Below are 19,119 nucleotides of genomic sequence, written 5' to 3'. Positions count from 1 at the left end.
TATGTTGCCTATAGCCTATTACTTTAAACATGTTTTTGGGTGAGAGTGATAAATCAATAGGAGTAAAACATATTTGGCTAAAAAATATATTTTTTTAACAAAAACATTCAATACTTTTCAGGTGATTCATCAGTTTGGTATGTCAAGGGGTTGAGCCAGGGTTGAAGATCAGTCTAAAGCAAAGGTTAGTGTTAGGGTTATGCCAAGATTATGGTTAGAGTTAGGGTTATGCAAGGCTAGGGGAGGGATCCCATTTCCTTGTGCTGCCCTCAGGAGGTAATTCCTTGAGTGAAATCCATGGTAAAAAAAAGTGAATCATTATGCCAAGATTAGGGTTATGGTTATGCCAAAATGGGTTAGGATTAGGGTTAGTGTTAGGAGTGTTAGGGTTGTGGTTGAGGCTAGGGTTAGGGTTAAACATATAGCTTTGGGTCAGTTTAATTGMGTTGTAGTAGCTACCACTGACCAACAGATGGCAGTTGTGTGACGATAATCAGTGCAGTGCAACAAGCAGAACAGAAGCTGCTCATGAATTGGTCCATTTGGTAACTACAGTGGGAATAGATGTGAAACTGGGTTTGTGGTTCTGTGTCATTAGGTCTAGCTCTATGGAGGTGTTGGCCTGCTAGTATAGGTGGTTGATTGTCTGGTCTCGTGAGCCGGTGCCCTGGCACCTTGTATCTGAGCTGTAAAGCGGTTTGTCTCTGTTCACTTCCTCAGGCCTACTTTAAGACTGATTGACGCACAACATATTGACAAACGGCAGCACTACTGGCCTAATAAACACCAGAATAACTCATCTAGATCTCTCTTTCTCTCGAGGTCTCTCACAGTCTTTCTTTCTCTGTCTGTTTCTTATTCAATTCAGTTCAAAGGGCTTTCTTGGCATGGGAAACATATGTTTACATTGCCAAAGCAAGTGAAATAGATCATAAACAAAAGTGAAATAAACAATATAAAACGAACAGTAAATATTACACTCACCAAGGTTCCAAAGGAATAGAGACATTTGAAATGTCATAATATGGCTATATACAGTACAGTGTTGTAAAGATGTGCAAATAGTTTAAGTACAAAAGGGAAAATAAATAAACATAAATATGGGTTGTATTTACAATGGTGTTTGTTCTTCATTGGTTGCCCTTTTCTTGTGGCAACAGGTCACAAATCTCGCTGCTGTGATGGCACACTGTGGTATTTCACCCAATAGATATGGGAGTTTATCAAAATTGGATTTGTTTTTGAATTCTTTGTGGGTCTGAGTATGTCTCTCTCTCTATCTAGCTCTTACTAGCTCGGAATTATTATGTCTCCCTCTGTCCCTCTCTCGGTCACATCCTGATCGCACACATCCGCTGCATCAGTGTCACGTTCTACTGAGGCTGACTTCTCTCTTGGAACTTGAAGGAAGTCTACCGCGTGTGACGCTAGATGTGGGTCACCTAGAGCTGTTTTCCTGGACAATGTCCCAGTGTGTCAAATGTGCACCTAAGGCCAATCTCAGGTATCTTGGATCAAACAGTCAATTATTATAAAGACACATTTAGAGAGGGGGGGGTCAATGTTCAAACCAAAGCAGGGGGGGACTCCACATGATTATTGCATTTCCATTCTGGGTTTCTTACTGTATGTTGTGTTTACATTCAACAGCAGCTAGGCATCACATGATCATGCATAGTGTTGACGTCAGACAGAAGGACCAAGGACACGGATGGTAAACACATYATTCTGCCAGTGTCTGTCGGTGCTGTTGAGTATCTTCGACTAAAATGTTAGACTCAACGTTCCTATTTGTTGATAATATTGGCATCAGACTGCTGAAGGCACATGGACCAAGGACAGCAATGGTTGCTGTTATCGTATCCTCTAACTTCCTGATGTTGTGAGATTCTCTCTGGTGTTTACAGAACACTGGTGCTGTGAGATCAGGATACCAGGGCTGGCTTAGAGAAGCAGTTTTAGCAGTGGTACTTCTGTCCTTGAGCTGTTCTTGTCTATTAATGTTCTGTATTATGTCATGTTTCATGTTTTGTGTGGACCCCAGGAAGAGTAGCTGCTGCTTTAGCAGGMYWWKKWAATACTAAATACTCATTATATCACACAATCACCAGTATGCCTGACCCGGGGTGAGAGTTGTATCGAAGGACATGATCTAACAGTCTGTTATTATAAGGTGGAGGGTAAAGAAGACCAAAACAAACACAGGGCCAAATGTAGCACCTCAGACACTATAAATACCACACAGGCCTCAGATTGTGAATTTGACTTACAGGTCAATGTCACCTACTGTCTCAAATCAAATTAAATCCAAATTTATTGGTCACATACACATGGTTAGCAGATGTTAATGCGAGTGTAGCGAAATGCTTGTGCTTCTGGGTTCCGACCATGCAGTAATATCTAACAAGTAATCTAACAATTTCACAACAACTACCTTTTACACACAAGTGTAAAGGAATGAATAAGAATAAGTACATATAAATATATGGATGAGCGATGGCCGAACGGCATAGGCAAGATGCAGTAGATGGTATAGAGTACAGTATATACATATGAGATGAGTAAAGTAAGGTATGTACACATTATATAAAGTGGCATTGTTTAAAGTGACTAGTGATACATTTATTACATCCAATTTTTAATTATTAAAGTGGCTAGAGATTTGAGTCAGTATGTTGGCCGCAGCCACTCAATGTTAGTGATGGCTGTTTAACAGTCTGATGGCCTTGCGATAGAAGCTGTTTTTCAGTCTCTCGGTCCCAGCTTTGATGCACCTGTACTGACCTCGCCTTCTGAATGATAGCGGGGTGAACAGGCAGTGGCTCGGGTGGTTGTTGTCCTTGATGATCTTTTTGGCCTTCCTGTGACATCGGGTGGTGTAGGTGTCCTGGAGGGCAGGTAGTTTGCCCCCGGTGATGCGTTGTGCAGACCTCACTACCCTCTGGTGAGCCTTATGGTTGTGGGCGAAGCAGTTGCCGTTCCAGGCGGTGATACAGCCTGACAGGATGCTCTCGATTGTGCATCTGTAAAAGTTTGTGAGTGTTTTTGGTGACAAGCCAAATTACTTCAGCCTCCTGAGGTTGAAGAGGCACTGTTGCGCCTTCTTCACCACGCTGTCTGTGTGGGTGGACCATTTCAGTTTGTCCGTGATGTGTACGCCGAGAAACTTAAAACTTTCCACCTTCTCCACTACTGTCCCGTCGATGTGGATATGGGGGTGCTCCCTCTGCTGTTTCCTGCAGTCCACAATCATCTCCTTTGTTTTGTTGACGTTGAGTATCTGTAAGTATGTAACCAGGCATTCATCTCTCATTATGTAAGGAGATCACAGTGACTTATCGCTTCACACTGGGATTGACTCATTGGGTTATATGTACGAAGTTCTATGACAAAATTCCACCAGGGATATTTTATGGCAGAATTGTCATGGTGTTCCAGAATTCTCATGATGTTCTATGGCAGAATTGTCATGGTGTTCCAGAATTCTCATGATGTTCTATGGCAGAATTGATGTCATGTGCTTATAGGTGTGTGTCTCTCTCTTTTTCGGTTACAGTCCTCTGTGACAGTGCAGTGTCGTGTGTGCCTGTTACAGTGCAATGTCGTGTGTGTCTGTGTAACAGTGCAGTGTGTATGTCTTTGTCTGTCTGTGACAGTGCAGAGTGTGAGGTATTTCCTGAACAGTCACCCTGAGTGTACCATGTGTTGGAGGATAATAAAAGCTAACCAGGTTGTTCACCACCTCTCAGAGAGGGATTCTGCTTCAATCTGCCTAATCTGATCAAATGGGATATGATTAAGTGTGAGTGCTGGCACGGTGTCTCAACGCCAGCTGGCCTGACCAGATGGCATCTTATATAGTAAGGCATCTACAGAATTCTACTTTCATGTGGAATAAACTCTGTAATTATTAGATACAATTCAACCTTGGTCTCTCTTGGATATGTGAAATGTGAACTCAGTTTGATTAAAGCACCTCTCCAATTCTATGATTAATTACCATTATAGTTCAATTCTACTCCATTATGTATTCCAGTGAATGACAACAGTCGTGGCAGTCAGGACGTCAACATCATCATCAGTTAGAACTCTAATAAATGTTTACTTGTTGAAGACTAATCTCGGTTAACACAGAGCTAAAATCTTGCGTAATTTGGTCAGATGCACAGTTTGTGTTTAGTCTGTCCACAAGAGATTAGTTGAAGACCAAGAGTTAAACATGGCCAGCTAGTTGAGTGTATAGACAGTCGTATTTAACTACAGTGCATTTGGAAAGTATTCAGAACCCTTGACATTTTCCACATTTTGTTACATTACAGCCTTATTCTAAAACATATGAATACATTTTTTCCCTCATCAATCTACACACAATACCCATAGCGAAAAAAAAAAAAAAGAAAGAAATTCCTTATTTACATAAGTATTCAGATCCTTTACTAGGAAACTCGAAATTGAGCTCAGGTGCATCCTGTTTCCATTGATCATCCTTGAGATGTTTCTACAACTTAATTGGAGTCCATCTATGGTAAATTTAATTGATTGGACATGATTTGGAAAGGCACACACCTGTCTATATAAGGGCTCACAGTTGACAGTGCATGTCAGAGCAAAAACCAAGCCATGAGGTTAAAGGAATTGTCCGTAGAGCTCCGAGACAGGATCCTGTCGAGGCACAGATCTGGGGAAGGGTACCAAAAAATGTCTGCAGCATTGAAGATCCCCAAGAACACAGTGGCCTCCATCATTCTTAAAATGGAAGAAGTTTGGATCCACCAAGACTCTTCCTAGAGCTGGTAGCCCGGTCAAACTAAGCAATTGAGTGAGAAGGGCCTTGGTCAGGGAGGTGACCAAGAACCTGATGGTCACTCTGACAGAGCTCCAGAGTTCCTCTGTGGAGATGGGAGAACCTTCCAGAAGGACAACCATCTCTGCAGCACTCCACCAATCAGGCCTTTATGGTAGAGTGGCCAGACGGAAGCTACTCCTCAGTAAAAGGCACATGACAGTCCGCTTGGAGTTTGCCAAAAGGCACCTAAAGAACTCTCAGACCATGAAAAACAAGATTCTCTGGTCTGATGAAACCAAGATTGAACTCTTCCTGAACTGCCAAGCGTCACGTCTGGAGAAAACCTGACCACCAACCCTTACGGCTGAAGCATGTGTGGTCAGAATCATGCTGTGGGTGATGTTTTCAGCGGAAGGACTGGAGACTAGTCCGATGAGGAAAGATAACGGAGCCAAAGTACAGAGAGAATCCTTGATGAAAACTGCTCATATATATATATATATATATATATACAGTGGGAGAACAAGTATTTGTACACTGCGATTTTGCAGGTTTTCCTACTTACAAAGCATGAGAGGTCTGTCATTTTTATGCATAGTACACTTCAACTGTGGAGAGCGAATCGAAAACAAAAATCCAGAAAAATCACATTGTATGATTTTTTAAGTAATTAATTTCATTTATTGCATGACAGAAGTATTTGACCACCTACCAAACCAGTAAGAATTCCGCTCTCACAGACCGTTAGTTTTCTTAAGAAGCCCTCCTTTTCTCCACTCAACCTGTATACGCACCTGTTGAAACTCATTACTGGATAAAAGACACCTGCCACACACTCAATCAAACAGACGCCCAACCTCTCCACAATGCCAAGACCAGAGAGCTGTGTAGACATCAGGATAAATTGTAGACGTACAAGGCTGGATGGGCTACAGGACAATAGCCAAGCAGCTTGTGAGAAGGCAACAACTGTTGGCACAATATTAGAAAATGAAGAATTCAAGATGACGGTCAATCACCCTCGTCTGGGCTCCATGCAAGATCTCACTCGTGGGCATCAATGATCGATGAGAATGTGAGGATCACCAGAAATACACGGCAGGACCTGGTCAAATGACCTGAAGAAGCTGGGACCACAGTCTCAAAGAAAACCATTAGTAACACACTACGCCGTCATGGATTAAAATCCTCCAGCGCCCAAGTCCCCCTGCTCAAGCCAGCGATGTCCAGTGCCCGTCTGAAGTTGCCAATGACCATTTGGATGATCCAGAGAGGAATGGGAGAAGGTCATGTGGTCTGATGAGACCAAAAATAGAGCTTTTTGCTCTAAACTCCACTCGCCGTGTTGGAATAGAAGGATAGGACAACCCAAGAACACCATCCCAACGTGAAGCATGAGATGGAAACATCATTCTTTGGGATGCTTTCTGCAAAGGGACAGGACGACTGCACCTATGAGGGAGGATGGATGGGCCAGTATCCGAGATCTTGACCAACAACCTCCTTCCTCAGTAAGAGCATTGAAGATGGGTCGGCTCGTTTCCAGCATGACAACGACCCGAAACACACAGCCAGGGCAACTAAGGAGTGGCTCCGTGAAGCATCTCAAGGTCCTGGAGTCGCCTAGCCAGTCTCCAGACCTGAACCCAATAGAAAACTTTGGAGGGAGCCGAAAGTCCGTATTGCCCAGCGACAGCCCCGAAACCTGAAGGATCTGGGAAGTCTGTAATGGAGAGGGCCAAAATCCCTGCTGCAAGTGTGTGCAAAACCCTGTCAAGAACTACAGGAAACGTATGATCTCTGTAATTGCAAACAAAGGTTCTGTACCAAATATCAGTTCTGCTTTTCTGATGTATCAAATACTTATGTCATGCAATAAAATGCAAATTAATTACTTAAAAATCATACAATGTGATTTTCTGGATTTTTGTTTTAGATTCCTTCTCTCACAGTTGAAGTGTACCTATGATAAAAATTACAGACCTCTACATGCTTTGTAAGTAGGAAAACCTGCAAAATTGTCAGTGTATCAAATACTTGTTCTATATATATATATATATATATAATACTATATATATATTTTTTTTTTATACACTACCGGTCAAAAGTTTTAGAACACCTACTCATTAAAGGGTTTTTCTTTGTTTTGACTATTTTATACATTGTAGAAAAACAGTGAAGACATCAAACTATGAAATAACACATATGGAATCATGTAGTAACCCCAAAAGTGTTAAATAAATCATAATCAATTTTTTTTCTTCAAATAGCCACCCTTTGCCTCGATGACAGCTTTGCACACTCTTGGCATTCTCTCAACAAGCTTCACCTGGAATGCTTTTCTAACAGTCTTGAAGGAGTTCCCACATATGCTGAGGCCAGGTCATCTGATGCAGCACTCCATAACTCTCCTTTGTCAAATAGCCCTACACAGCCTGGAGGTGTGTTGGGTCACTGTCCTGTTGAAAAACAAATTATAGTCCCACTAAGCCCAAACCAGATGGGATGGCGTATCGCTGCAGAATGCTGTGGTAGCCATGCTGGTTAAGTGATGAAGTACTGCATCAGATGACCTAGCCTCCACAATCACCTGACCTCAACCCAATTGAGATGGTTTGGTATGAGTTGGACCGCAGAGTGAAGGAAAAGCAGCCAACAAGTGCTCAGCATATGTGGGAACTCCTTCAAGACTGTTGGAAAAGCATTCCAGGTGAATCTGGTTGAGAGAATGCCAAGAGTGTGCAAAGCTGTCATTAGGGCAAACGGTGGCTACTTTGAAGAATCCCTTTTTTGGTTACTACATGATTCCATATCTGTTATTTCATAGGTTTTATGTCTTCACTATTATTCTACAGTTTAGAAAATAGTAAAATGAAGAAAAACCCTTGTCCAAACTTTTGACTGGTACTGTAAGTAGTACTTTAAAGTATTTTTACTTAAGTACTTTACACCACTGGATTTTATTTGGTTTGAGTGTATATCTGGCCTTTGCCTGAGTCTTGTTTGTGTGTGCTGAGCGTGTTCCTCTAATTGACCTGAATATGAGCAGCCATCTGTTGGTCTGAAGGCTCTGTGCTGGACAGGGCTGGGCTATAGGCTATAGGCTGCCAGTCAGACTGCCTGGAGTATACAGGCAGATTAATCAGGCCAATTATCCTGTTAAGATGTAGGTTAACCACCCCGTGTGGCAGTGAAGATAGTAGAGTGTGTGTGTATGTGTTAGTGTTTGTGGATGAGTACATGGTCAATTTCAAGGATTGACAATCTGTAAAGTTGACAGCGGGAAATGAAAAATGCAGCAGGTGTCTTCTGAGCATAATGCAATGTATTACCAACACCAGTGTTGTTGGGGTTATTTTCATTTCAACTACAAAAGTTCACTAAATTAATCGTAATTCAATTTCTCAATTGAAAATCCATATTGACTAATTAAATTAAATTGCCTTTTCAATTCCTGGTATGAACTTTCCAGAATTGACAGAATCTAAATGGAATTGATCCCAACCCTGCAGCATGTAGTATAGCCTACAGAGAAAGAGACTGTGGAAAGGTTGGGGTGAGCCGAGAGAGAGAGAGATGTGTTATGTGTTAACACACTCCCCTAGAGTAAATCTCACAATCTGATCAGTGTATGTGGTGAGGTGGATTAACTAACTGACCAGCGGAACAGGAGCAGGACACACAGGTTCTCAGGTAAGGACACTTTCTTTCTGTTCAACAATGTGTAGATTATGACCATTCAGGTTGGATTTATTGACTTTCATTCCAAAATGAATTTGATTATTTCAAGTTCAGTTAGATGTTAGATACAGGTGTATTTCTCTCCAAGGTGATGCTTTCTATCCATTACTACAAGCGTTTCTATGGGTCTCTGTCATTACATTCTGACTGACCGAGGGGTCATCTACAAACTTTGTAAACCTGTCTAGTGAAATTCAACTCAAGATATAACTCCCGTGAAGCAGATATACTCTGGTTTGGGCGTGAGAGGCCAGGATTGGTCAATTGTTTCATCTAGGAGATGACTGGAATCAAATTTTAAAGCCCTCAATAGATTGGAAAAGGACAACGCCAACCTGAAAATGGGGGATATGTCCATGCCTCGGGGTCCTTCGGCGTAAACTCAATACTTAATGCCAAACAATGAGCCCACCATGAAGCAATATCAGGTTTTGCGTGTCAACCCTTCTAAATATGAAATGTCCCAATCACTTAATGTACAGTAATCACGACGGCAAGCACACTTACCCAATGGTGCCCGAGCCGACATAAAGTTAAGCGCTCCCCTCCCACAGCACACAACACACACACACGAACACACACACACCACACACCATCACACGACACACAACACACCACAACACACACAACAAACAGACCACACCCACACAGCACACACACACACACAGCACACACACACACACACACACACACACAGCACACACACACAGCACAACAGAAGAAAACTTTCTGCTCTCCGACTCTGTAAGCCTAAAAGTAAGTGTAATTAGGTTAATAGAAGATCTGTAAAAGAATAAAGGGTAGGCGAAAAGCCAAAGCAGAATGGAGATGCGTGAAACAGGGTTGTGTGTGCTCGACAATGCGCTCCCCAAGCCATGTGCCCAAAGCCTCCGGGCCGCCCCTGGTGTACACTGTTTTGTTTGCCCTAGCACTATGTAACAGTATGAGCTTTAGGCGTCCGCCCGACACCCGACCCGGGCGCGAACCAGAACCCTCTGCAACATCAACAATTGACACCCACCGAAGCACGTACCGCATCGCTCCACAAAAGCCGCGGCCCTGCAGAGCAAGGAACCACTACTCAACTAAAGGTCTCAATGCGAAGACGTAACCAATCGAAACGCTATCTAGCGCGCACCACCGCTAACGAGCTAGCCCATCACATCCGGTACACTCACCCCCCTTTCGACCCTCCTTTTCCGCAGCAACCAATGATGCCGGGCAACAGCATCAATGTTACAGTAAACGTAGCACGCCCCTCACCCGACCCGGGGCGCGACGCAGGGACCCTCTGCACACATCAACAACGCCCACCGCACGAAGCATCGTACCATACGCTCCACAAGCCCGGTCCGCTTGCAGAGCAAGGGGAACCACTACTCAAACCCAAGGTCTCAAAGCGAGTGAACGTAAACTGATTGAAACCATTGAGCCGCTACTACACCGCAACGTAGCTAAGCATTTCACATCCGCAACTACACAGCGATCAAGGCACAAACCTCATCTTCAAGCTTATATTATATTAGATATTATCTCTCTCTCTCTTTATGGCCATATGAATGACTGTCAGTTGAACTCTGCAGTTGAACAGGGTCAAACAATGTCTGGATTGGGAGCGACAGGTGYCCATCACGGTTTTAGCTGTCACCCCACGTGCCCACACATCTTTATTTACGGTACATAAAAAATACATCCAATGGTGATTAGATGTGATTAGGAGTGTCTGACTGCTATGGTAGACCGTAACGCCTCAATAGAAAACTGTCGATCGGGCTGGTCATAGAAGTAAGAGCAGCAGACGCTTGAACATGCATGACAAGGTGTGAGTGATCATCAAGAGATTTCTTAAGCAGCCAGTAAAAACGACATTATAATTACAGAACATACTCTATTCTTAATAATGTGAAGGCTTAGATGCTCACTTTATTTCTTACTGATTTACTTATTTTTTGGTGTTTTTGTTATAATGATCTGGTGTGCGTGCTATCGGTACTCTGTGATTTTGTTTTATTCCAGGCCAATCCCTTGATTAATCTCTCAAAAGCCAATTAATGCATCAACCCTGCAGATGGAATACTGCACTACAGTCAGGCACGTGCGTGTAAAAAAACAAAAAAACAATGACTTTTTATTTGATTTAGTCTATTCTCTCTCTTGTAACTTCAAATGCAACGAATTGCCTATCGGTTTACAATGAGTACCGCCAGTTGTAGGTTAGTAGCATGTGTTGCATCACGGTCAGGGACAGGGCAGGGGGCGACTGCAGTTTGACTGTTTGTTAGCAGAACAAATTTAAATCAAGTAAAGACTAGCTTGTTTTGACAGCAAAGTCTAGCTAACTAGCTGATCCATCTAGTCTACATCAGCGATTATCAGATACTATATAGACCGCGGTAGTGGTTCTAGCAAGATAATTAACTAACTTCCTTTCATCTTTGAGCTGGCTTAGTCTACAATGTATGATGAGTGAGTGTGTTTTGGTAGAAAAGTAAAGCCTATGTTAAAACAAATCATGGAGAATTTGGCTACAGGAGCAGTAGAAAAATAAAAATGGAATGACGGTCATTTTGGAGGGGGGCGCCCTTTTTCTCACTTTGAGACCACCAAAGATCTGTGCACGGCCCTGCCTAGAGTACAGTACTGGCTTCCACACCTACAACTGCAGCCTTGTAGTCTTCCAAACAGCATCCACAGCAATAGAAGGGGAACTACCGGTCCCTGCTACTTTGTGTGCTGTCCTAGACCAAAAGTTACTCAGCTGCATTCTAAACCTCATACTTTTCTTGCAGGTGCTTTCCACAACAGCCCTGGTTCTCCCACACCATAAAATAAGACACTTTCAGAGGTATCAGAGCACAGAGCTATTGGAATATAGCTTTTCTGGGACATGCTGCTTTTAATTCAAAAGAGYTAAACTTACTCACATCAGACATTTTAAAATGGAGTCTATTTCTTCAACCTCAAACCATACTCAAAGAGTGCTGAAAATGGGACACAAGTGRATCTCTAAACCRTCYCCGTTACAAACATTCATCCTCTCCACCATCCTCCTCTTCATCTCCCCTACCTCTGCCATGCCAGGGCCTGACTATGGAGGCCACCCGCGGTTCATCTGRATTCCCGTCCCTGCCGATACCGACCCTGCCTGCTTCCCCTCTGGGGGGCCAGTCATGGGGCCTAGCGGGGCAGGGCACCACGCGCCTCCTGTAGGGCCCCCGAYCAATAATGGCTGGTGGGGAATGACAGAGGAGGCTAAAACCACTATTTTACACCTGAGAGAGAGCCTGGTGCAGCAGAAAGAGACCATCCTGGATATGAGAGAGACCATCAGGGAGCTGACCGCCAAGCTCACCCTGTGTGAGGGCTCTGGGCCGGGCATCGGGGCTCACAACGACCACCATGYACCTCCATCTCATCACGGAGGGGCTGTCAGCCATCTGCCTTACGCTGACAARGGTCACCATGGCAACCAGCAGGGRCACCATGGAAACAACAACCATGCCTTGGATGCAGCCGGACACTACCCTGGGAATGGYGGGCACCGGTRGGARAGTGGGCATAACAACAGGGGGAAGGATAAACACGCAACACCAGAGGATATGATATCATCAAAATCGCCGGAGGAACTGGGCAGGATGCTGCAGGCCCTTAAAGAGAGAATGGATAACCTGCAGGTGAGAGAGAGTTCCGTTTAGTACAGAAAATCGATAATGGAGATAGGATGGGGTCATGAGGAAAGAGATAAAAGAATGACAGAGGGATGAGAGACAGAGACTAAAATCAGGATTAAGGGATTACTTTAAATTGTTTTGGATAAAAGCATCTGCTAAATGGCAGATTACTATATTATAATGCGAGAAAGAGAGGGAGAGAGAGAAGAAGTGGGGTATAATGTGTTTCCACGTTTCCCTTCCTTGTCTTGTCTCAGGTCAGGTGATGCACATGTCATTGGATTGTTTGGTCAAATAAACAAATCAAGCTGAATAAGAGCTCGGGATAATAACATCTGTTAATCAGTTAATCACATGAAAGTACCACCCTGCCATGCGAGACACCATCTGCCACAGGCAGAAAGAGTTTTCTTGTTTCCTGGCATCAAAATCCTTTATTTGTAAAAACAATCAAGGATCACCATTGTCCCTTTCCTCTGCTACACTGCCAGCCCTGTCTGACTGTCTGGAGCAGAACAGTCTTGGCACAGAGAGAGACTGGCATCCCTGGCATAACCGGTCCTGGCCTGACAGTGAAGTGGCTTTAGGGGTTGGATGATCACCCTGTCTAAGTCAAAATGGGCACACTAGACAAGGTTATTGAGCACTGACGGTTTAAATGGATTCTGCTTGAGTACGCTTGGTAGGGTTTGGTATGGTTGGGTGGGTTTGAGATGAGCAGGGCAGAGCTAGCTGGGCAAGTTTAAGATTGGTAGAGAGAGTTAGGTTAGCTTGGTAGATGGGTAAAATTAGTGTAGCTGGATGGAGCTGGGCAGGGCACATCATTCCTACCTGTTCTCTCTCTCTTGCTTTCTCTCGTAATCCAGGCTTTGTCGTCCAGGTTTGTGGCCTGATTATCAGGCTGTAAGTGGAGATCAMGATAATTGACACTGATCTCAGATCTGTACCCTCTGCTGCCCGTGRCATCTGTCTATCGWCACYGTCCCACAGAGAGACCACAAGTCAACGATGTAGAAACTGTCAAATAGCAATACTTTTCTCACTTATCTCTCAATCTGTTTCTCAATCTCAACCATAATAAAAAAAGAATGTACGTACTGTAGTCAACAGTAAATAAGGGTAGTGTTTGTGTCTRCCTCCCCAGCAGTCACGGAACACCTCCACCARCTACTCCAGCTCTCTGAAGGAGCTCCTCCAGAGGAAGATCAGTGCTCTGGAGCAGCAGATGCACCACACCGCTGCTGCCCTCAGCAGCAGCCCCAATCCCCATGACGACAGCGATCACCACGATGACGGGCACCATGAAGATCACGACGATGACGGGCATCACGATGACAGTCACCATGACAATCACCATGACAATGACGGGCATCACGACGACAGTCACCATGACGACCACCCCGATGATCACCATGATGATGGGCAACACGACAATGAGGCAGATAGCCATGGTTACCTGCAGAGAACGGGTTTTCGCATACCAGGGCCCAAGGCTGGCCTGCACTCCAACAACAAACTGGACTCTCTACTGAATAACCTGCACCACACAGGTACCAACAGCAGGAAGAAGACCAAGACCCCTGATGCCTTCCAGATCGGCTTCCCCATGAGAACCAACTACATGTACGGGAAGGTGAAGACGACCCTCCTCCACGAGATCTTTGCCCTCACCCTGTGTCTGTGGATAAAGGGGGGCGCAGGCCCCGGGCTGGGGACCCCTTTCTCCTACTCTGTACCAGGACAGGCCAACGAACTGGTGCTGATCGAGTGGGGCAACAACCCCATGGAGCTGCTGGTGGATGATAAGGTGAGACGGGGAGAGAAAGGGTTGAGTAGAGAGTGGCCATGTCTGAATACCCATACTAGTGTATTACAGACCTAAACTGCATACTCATTTCGGCTTTGGTCTAGTGGAATTCACTCGTCTTTTCATCTTTTCCAACGTGTTTGACAACAGCTGATAATCAGAGAAATTGACGTGCTGTACCAAAATTAACGAATTGTGGGAGTCTATTTTTGAAATGTCAGTCTATTTATAAAACTGTATTTTTTTCTGCATACTATTTACACTAAACAAAAATATAAACGCAACGTGTAAAGTGTTGGTCCCATGTTTCATGAGCTGAAATAAAAGATACCCATACATTTTCCATACTCATAAAAAGCTTATTTCTCTCAACTTTTGTGCAGAAATTTGTTTACATCCCTGTTAGTGAGAATTTTTCCTTTGCCAAGATCATCCATCCACCTGACAGGTATAGCTTAACAAGAAGCTGATTAAACAGCATGATCATTACACAGGTGCGCCTTGTGCTAGGGCCAATAAAAGGCCACTCTAAAATGTGCAGTTTTGTCACACAACACAATGCCACAGATGTCTCAAGTTTAGAGGGAGCATGCAATTGGCATGCTGACTGCAGGATAGTCCACCTGAGCTGTTGCCAGATAATTGAATGTTCATTTCTCTACCATAAGCCGCCTCCAACATTGTTTTAAAGAATTTGGCAGTACCTCCAACCGGCCTCACAACCACAGACCTCATGTATGACATCGTGTGGGCGAGCGGTTTTCTGATGTCAACGTTGTGAACAGAGTGCCCCATGGTGGTGGTGGGGTCATGGTATGGGCAGGCAGAAGCTACAGACAACAAACACAATTGCATTTTATTAATGGCAATTTGAATGCACAGAGATACCATGACGAGATCCTGAGGCCCATTGTCGTGCCATTCATCCGCCGCCAAGGATCTGTATACAATTCCTGGTAGCTGAAAATGTCCCAGTTCTTCCATGGCCTGCATACTCAACAGACATGTCACCCATTGAGCATGTTTGGGATGCTCTGCAACGACGTTTACGACAGCGTGTTCCAATTCCTGCCAATATTCAGCAACTTCGCACAGCCATTGAAGAGGAGTGGGACAACATTCCACAAGGCCACAATCAACTGTCTGATCAACTCTATGCGAAGGAGATGTGTCGCACTGGATGAGGCAAATGGTGGTCACACCAGATACTGACTGGTTTTCTACTCCACACCCATACTTTTTTTTTAAAGGTATCTGTGACCAACAGATGCATATCTGTATTCCCAGTTGTGAAATCCATAGATTAGGGCCTAATGAATTCATTTCAATTGACTGATTTCCTTACATGAACTGTAAATCAGTAAAATAATTAAAATTGTTGCATGTTGTGTTTATATTTTTGTTCAGTATAGTACGCTAGAATGGGTATTCGGACATGGCCAGAGTGCATGATATATAACGCTCTTGGCTTTAACACTTCAGCTGTGAGAATAAAAGCCATGTAAGCCATGTCTCTGTAGCCAAAGGATTAGCCCAGAAGGCCTGTTGGACTCAGTAGCTCAGATGCTCAGTATATAATAACTAGGCTACACTGAAGAGCATTGTAACTCCGAAGGTTAACCGAATGGACTTTCTGACACCAGTGATCCGTCTTAATGGCGTGACGATGACGTCAGAGAGCAGCTTACTTAGACAGCAGGTGGAGAGAGTCTCAGCCAGAGTGTGAATTACACCATGACTTTCGTGGGTCTCTATCAATTTAGATTTTTATTTTTTATGGGACTAATAATAGACATCATTTAAACTGTAAAAAATGTATTACCTTTTAATGTGACATTAACACAACCAGTCATGATATTTTCATCTGATTGTCAAACAAATCACTTCTAAATGTAGGCTACCTATGCATGTTCATCCACTCCAAAATAATTCCAGCATCCAAACTGCATGTACAGTTGAAGTCAGAAGTTTCCATACACCTTAGCCAAATGCATTTAAACTCAGTTTTTCACAATTCCTGACATTTAATCCTAGTAAAAATTCCCTGTCTTAGGTCAGTTAGGATCACCACTTTATTTTAAGAATGTGAAATGTCAGAATAATAGTAGAGAATTATTTCTTTCAGCTTTTATTTCTTTCATCACATTCCCAGTCAGAAGTTTACATACACTCAATTAGTATTTGGTAGCATTGCCCTTAAATTGTTTAACTTGGGTTAAACGTTTCGTAGCCTTCCACAAGCTTCCCACAATAAGTTGGGTGAATTTGGCCCATTCCTCCTGACAGAGCTGATGTAACTGAGTCAGGTTTGTAGGCCTCCTGCTCAAACACGCTTTTTCAGTTCTGCCCACAAATTTTCTATAGGATTGAGGTCAGGGCTTTGTGATGGCCACTCCAATACCTTGACTTTGTTGTCCTGAAGCCATTTTGCCACAACTTTGGAAGTATGTTTGGGGTCATTGTCCATTTGGAAGACCCATTTGCGACCAAGCTTTAACTTCCTGACTGATGTCTTGAGATGTTGCGTCAATATATCCACATAATTTTCCATCCTCATGATGCCATCTACTTTGTGAAGTGCACCACACCCTCCTGCATCAAAGCACCCCCACAACATGATGCTGCCACCCCTGTGCTTCACAGTTGGGATGGTGTTCTTTGGCTTGCAAGCCTCCCGCTTTTTCCTCCAAACATAACGATGGTCATTATGGCCAAACAGTTATATTTTTGTTTCATCAGACCAGAGGACATTTCTCCAAAAATTACGATCTTTGTCCCCATGTACAGTTGCAAACCATAGTCTGGCTTTTTTATGGCGGTTTTGGAGCAGTGGCTTCTTCCTTGCTGAGCGGCCTTTCAGGTTATGTCGATATAGGACTTGTTTTACTGTTGATATAGATATTTTTGTACCTGTTTCCTCCAGCATCTTCACAAGGTCCTTTGCTGTTGTTCTGGGATTGATTTGCACTTTTCGCACCAAAGTACGTTCATCTCCAGGAGACAGAACGCGTCTCCTTCCTGAGCGGTATGACGGCTGCGCGGTCCCATGGTGTTTATACTTGTGTACTATTGTTTGTACAGATGAACGTGGAACCTTCAGGTGTTTGGAAATTGGTCCCAAGGATGAACCAGACTTGTGGAGGTCTGCAATTTTCCTTCTGAGTTCTTGGCTGATTTCTTTTGATTTTCCCATGATGTCAAGCATAGAGGCACTGCGTTTGAAGGTAGGCAGGTACACCTCCAATTTACTAAAATGATCTAAATTAGCCTATCAGAAGCTTCTAAAGCCATGACATCATTTTCTGGAATTTCCCAAGCTGTTTAAAGGCACAGTCAACTTAGTGTATGTAAACTTCTGACCCACTGGAATTGTGATACAGTGAAATATAAGTGAAATAATCTGTCTGTAAACAATTGTTAGAAAACATATCTGTACACAAAGTAGATGTCCTAACTGACATGCCAAAACTATAGTTTGTTAACAAGAAATTTGTGGAGTTGTTGAAAAATACATTTTAATGACTCCAACCTAAGTGTATGTAAACTTCCGATTTCAACTGTATACTGGCGCCAGTTGATGAATGGAAATGGACATGTGTTACAAAACACCAAGAAGTGTGCCTAATGAAATTCAGCCATTGCCATTGATTAGGCCTCCATTAATTGATGCTTCTTGCTGACAAATGGACCTTTTTTGTAGCCTGACAAGTCTGGACACCTGATAAACAGGATGGTCTGGTCATTCTAACACACGGTCAACTTACCAGACTAGGCTACAATGTGTAAGCCTATTACCATGAACTTCAAATAGATCTACCGGTAGACAATTATGTAGTGTTTTTTTATTTTTTTTATTGCCGGTCACACAAAAAAAAGTAATGCTCCCTATACATTCAGTTGCGTTTTCCTTCCAGTAGGCTTACATCACTTCTGGTAGCCGACCCTCTCAGCAGAGGCAACACGAACACACACAGAACAGGTAGCCTACATCCAAGATAATACATGAGTTAAATAAATCAAACATGTTTTACACCCTTGTTCATGAGTTAGTCAATAGTTAATGAGTTAATGCTTGGAGTCTTCACAGATCGTGTGACATAAAATACTTCCTTTCTGTCCTTACATTGATGAAAATGATGACAGTGTTATTTATCATTATTAAGCATTTAACAATTGAATTAGAACATTGAACGTTAATCATTTATCCTCTTCTAACCAAAGAGTCACCTTGTAGGCCTACTGTCATTAACGTATAGCCTACTTGTTGGACGGATTGGATGCACATTGGTGTCTAGCTGGAGACTAGTTGTCTAGTGATATTGTCTACCATCATCAGCTGATCCAGGAAAGAAAACAAATATTGATAGAAAATAATAAAGCGAAATAAATGGTCTACTACTTTTGGCCACGGATGGCACAGAGAAACCGAGGTAAAGACAGTTTCAAGTTGGATATTCAACGGATATTCGTGCTTCCAAACCTCAAAAGCTTTCAAACCACTTGAGCCACAAACTCCAAATAAGTATCATGATGTTGGAAAAATTGTGCACAACATTGCACATGTCTTATTTTCACGATTTGGATATTAATTCGCTTTCCAAAGCTCATAAACGTGGAGATGTGAACAGCATTTTGTATTCCTAGTTGAATTAGTTAGGGAGCATAAACAAAGTACAAACTTTTTTCAGAATCTACATTCAGTGGCCCTACACATTGCACACCCTTTAGTTTATCTATTTTCCTCTCGCTCGATTTTACATAAATGTCTCAAACTTTCTCATTTCAATAGCTCCTTGGTCATGTGACCTACTGACCTCAAACAAGGTTCAGAATGTACACTCGGTGAGCCTACACATTGCACACCCTTTAGTTTGTCATTTTCGTCTCACAAGATTTTGCATACATTTTTCAAACTTTCTAATTTGTTACCTACTGACCTCAAACTACTTTCAGAATGTCCACAGACTGGCGGAGATGGGCGCCGCGAGGCGTCCAGTGCGGTAACGCGACCGATCCCGGAGAAGCTGGCGGGAGCCCCGGGGAGAGTTCTCTTTTCTTTGTGAAGGGCAAGACGCCCTGGAATGGGATCGACCCAAGAGATGGGCCCAAGCCCT

The 19,119-nt window shown here is 43.3% G+C and overlaps 1 protein-coding gene across 1 annotated transcript in view; it reads left to right on the top strand.

Moving 5' to 3' along the window:
• Nucleotides 1-19,119, top strand: part of LOC112074186 (neuronal pentraxin-1) — a 28,670-nt gene that overhangs the window by 450 nt on the left and 9,101 nt on the right. The window contains exons 2-3 of the mRNA XM_024141396.2: nucleotides 11,317-12,201; nucleotides 13,343-14,005. Of these exons, the coding sequence (XP_023997164.1) occupies nucleotides 11,467-12,201; nucleotides 13,343-14,005 (1,398 nt within the window). The 5' untranslated portion in view covers nucleotides 11,317-11,466. The remainder of the gene's footprint in view (nucleotides 1-11,316; nucleotides 12,202-13,342; nucleotides 14,006-19,119) is intronic.

This window comes from Salvelinus sp. IW2-2015, unplaced genomic scaffold (genome assembly GCF_002910315.2).
Source record: "Salvelinus sp. IW2-2015 unplaced genomic scaffold, ASM291031v2 Un_scaffold2531, whole genome shotgun sequence".
Lineage (NCBI taxonomy): Eukaryota > Metazoa > Chordata > Actinopteri > Salmoniformes > Salmonidae > Salvelinus > Salvelinus sp. IW2-2015.
Note: the sequence above shows the minus strand (reverse complement) of the source record. Positions and strands in the feature narration are given on the sequence as shown.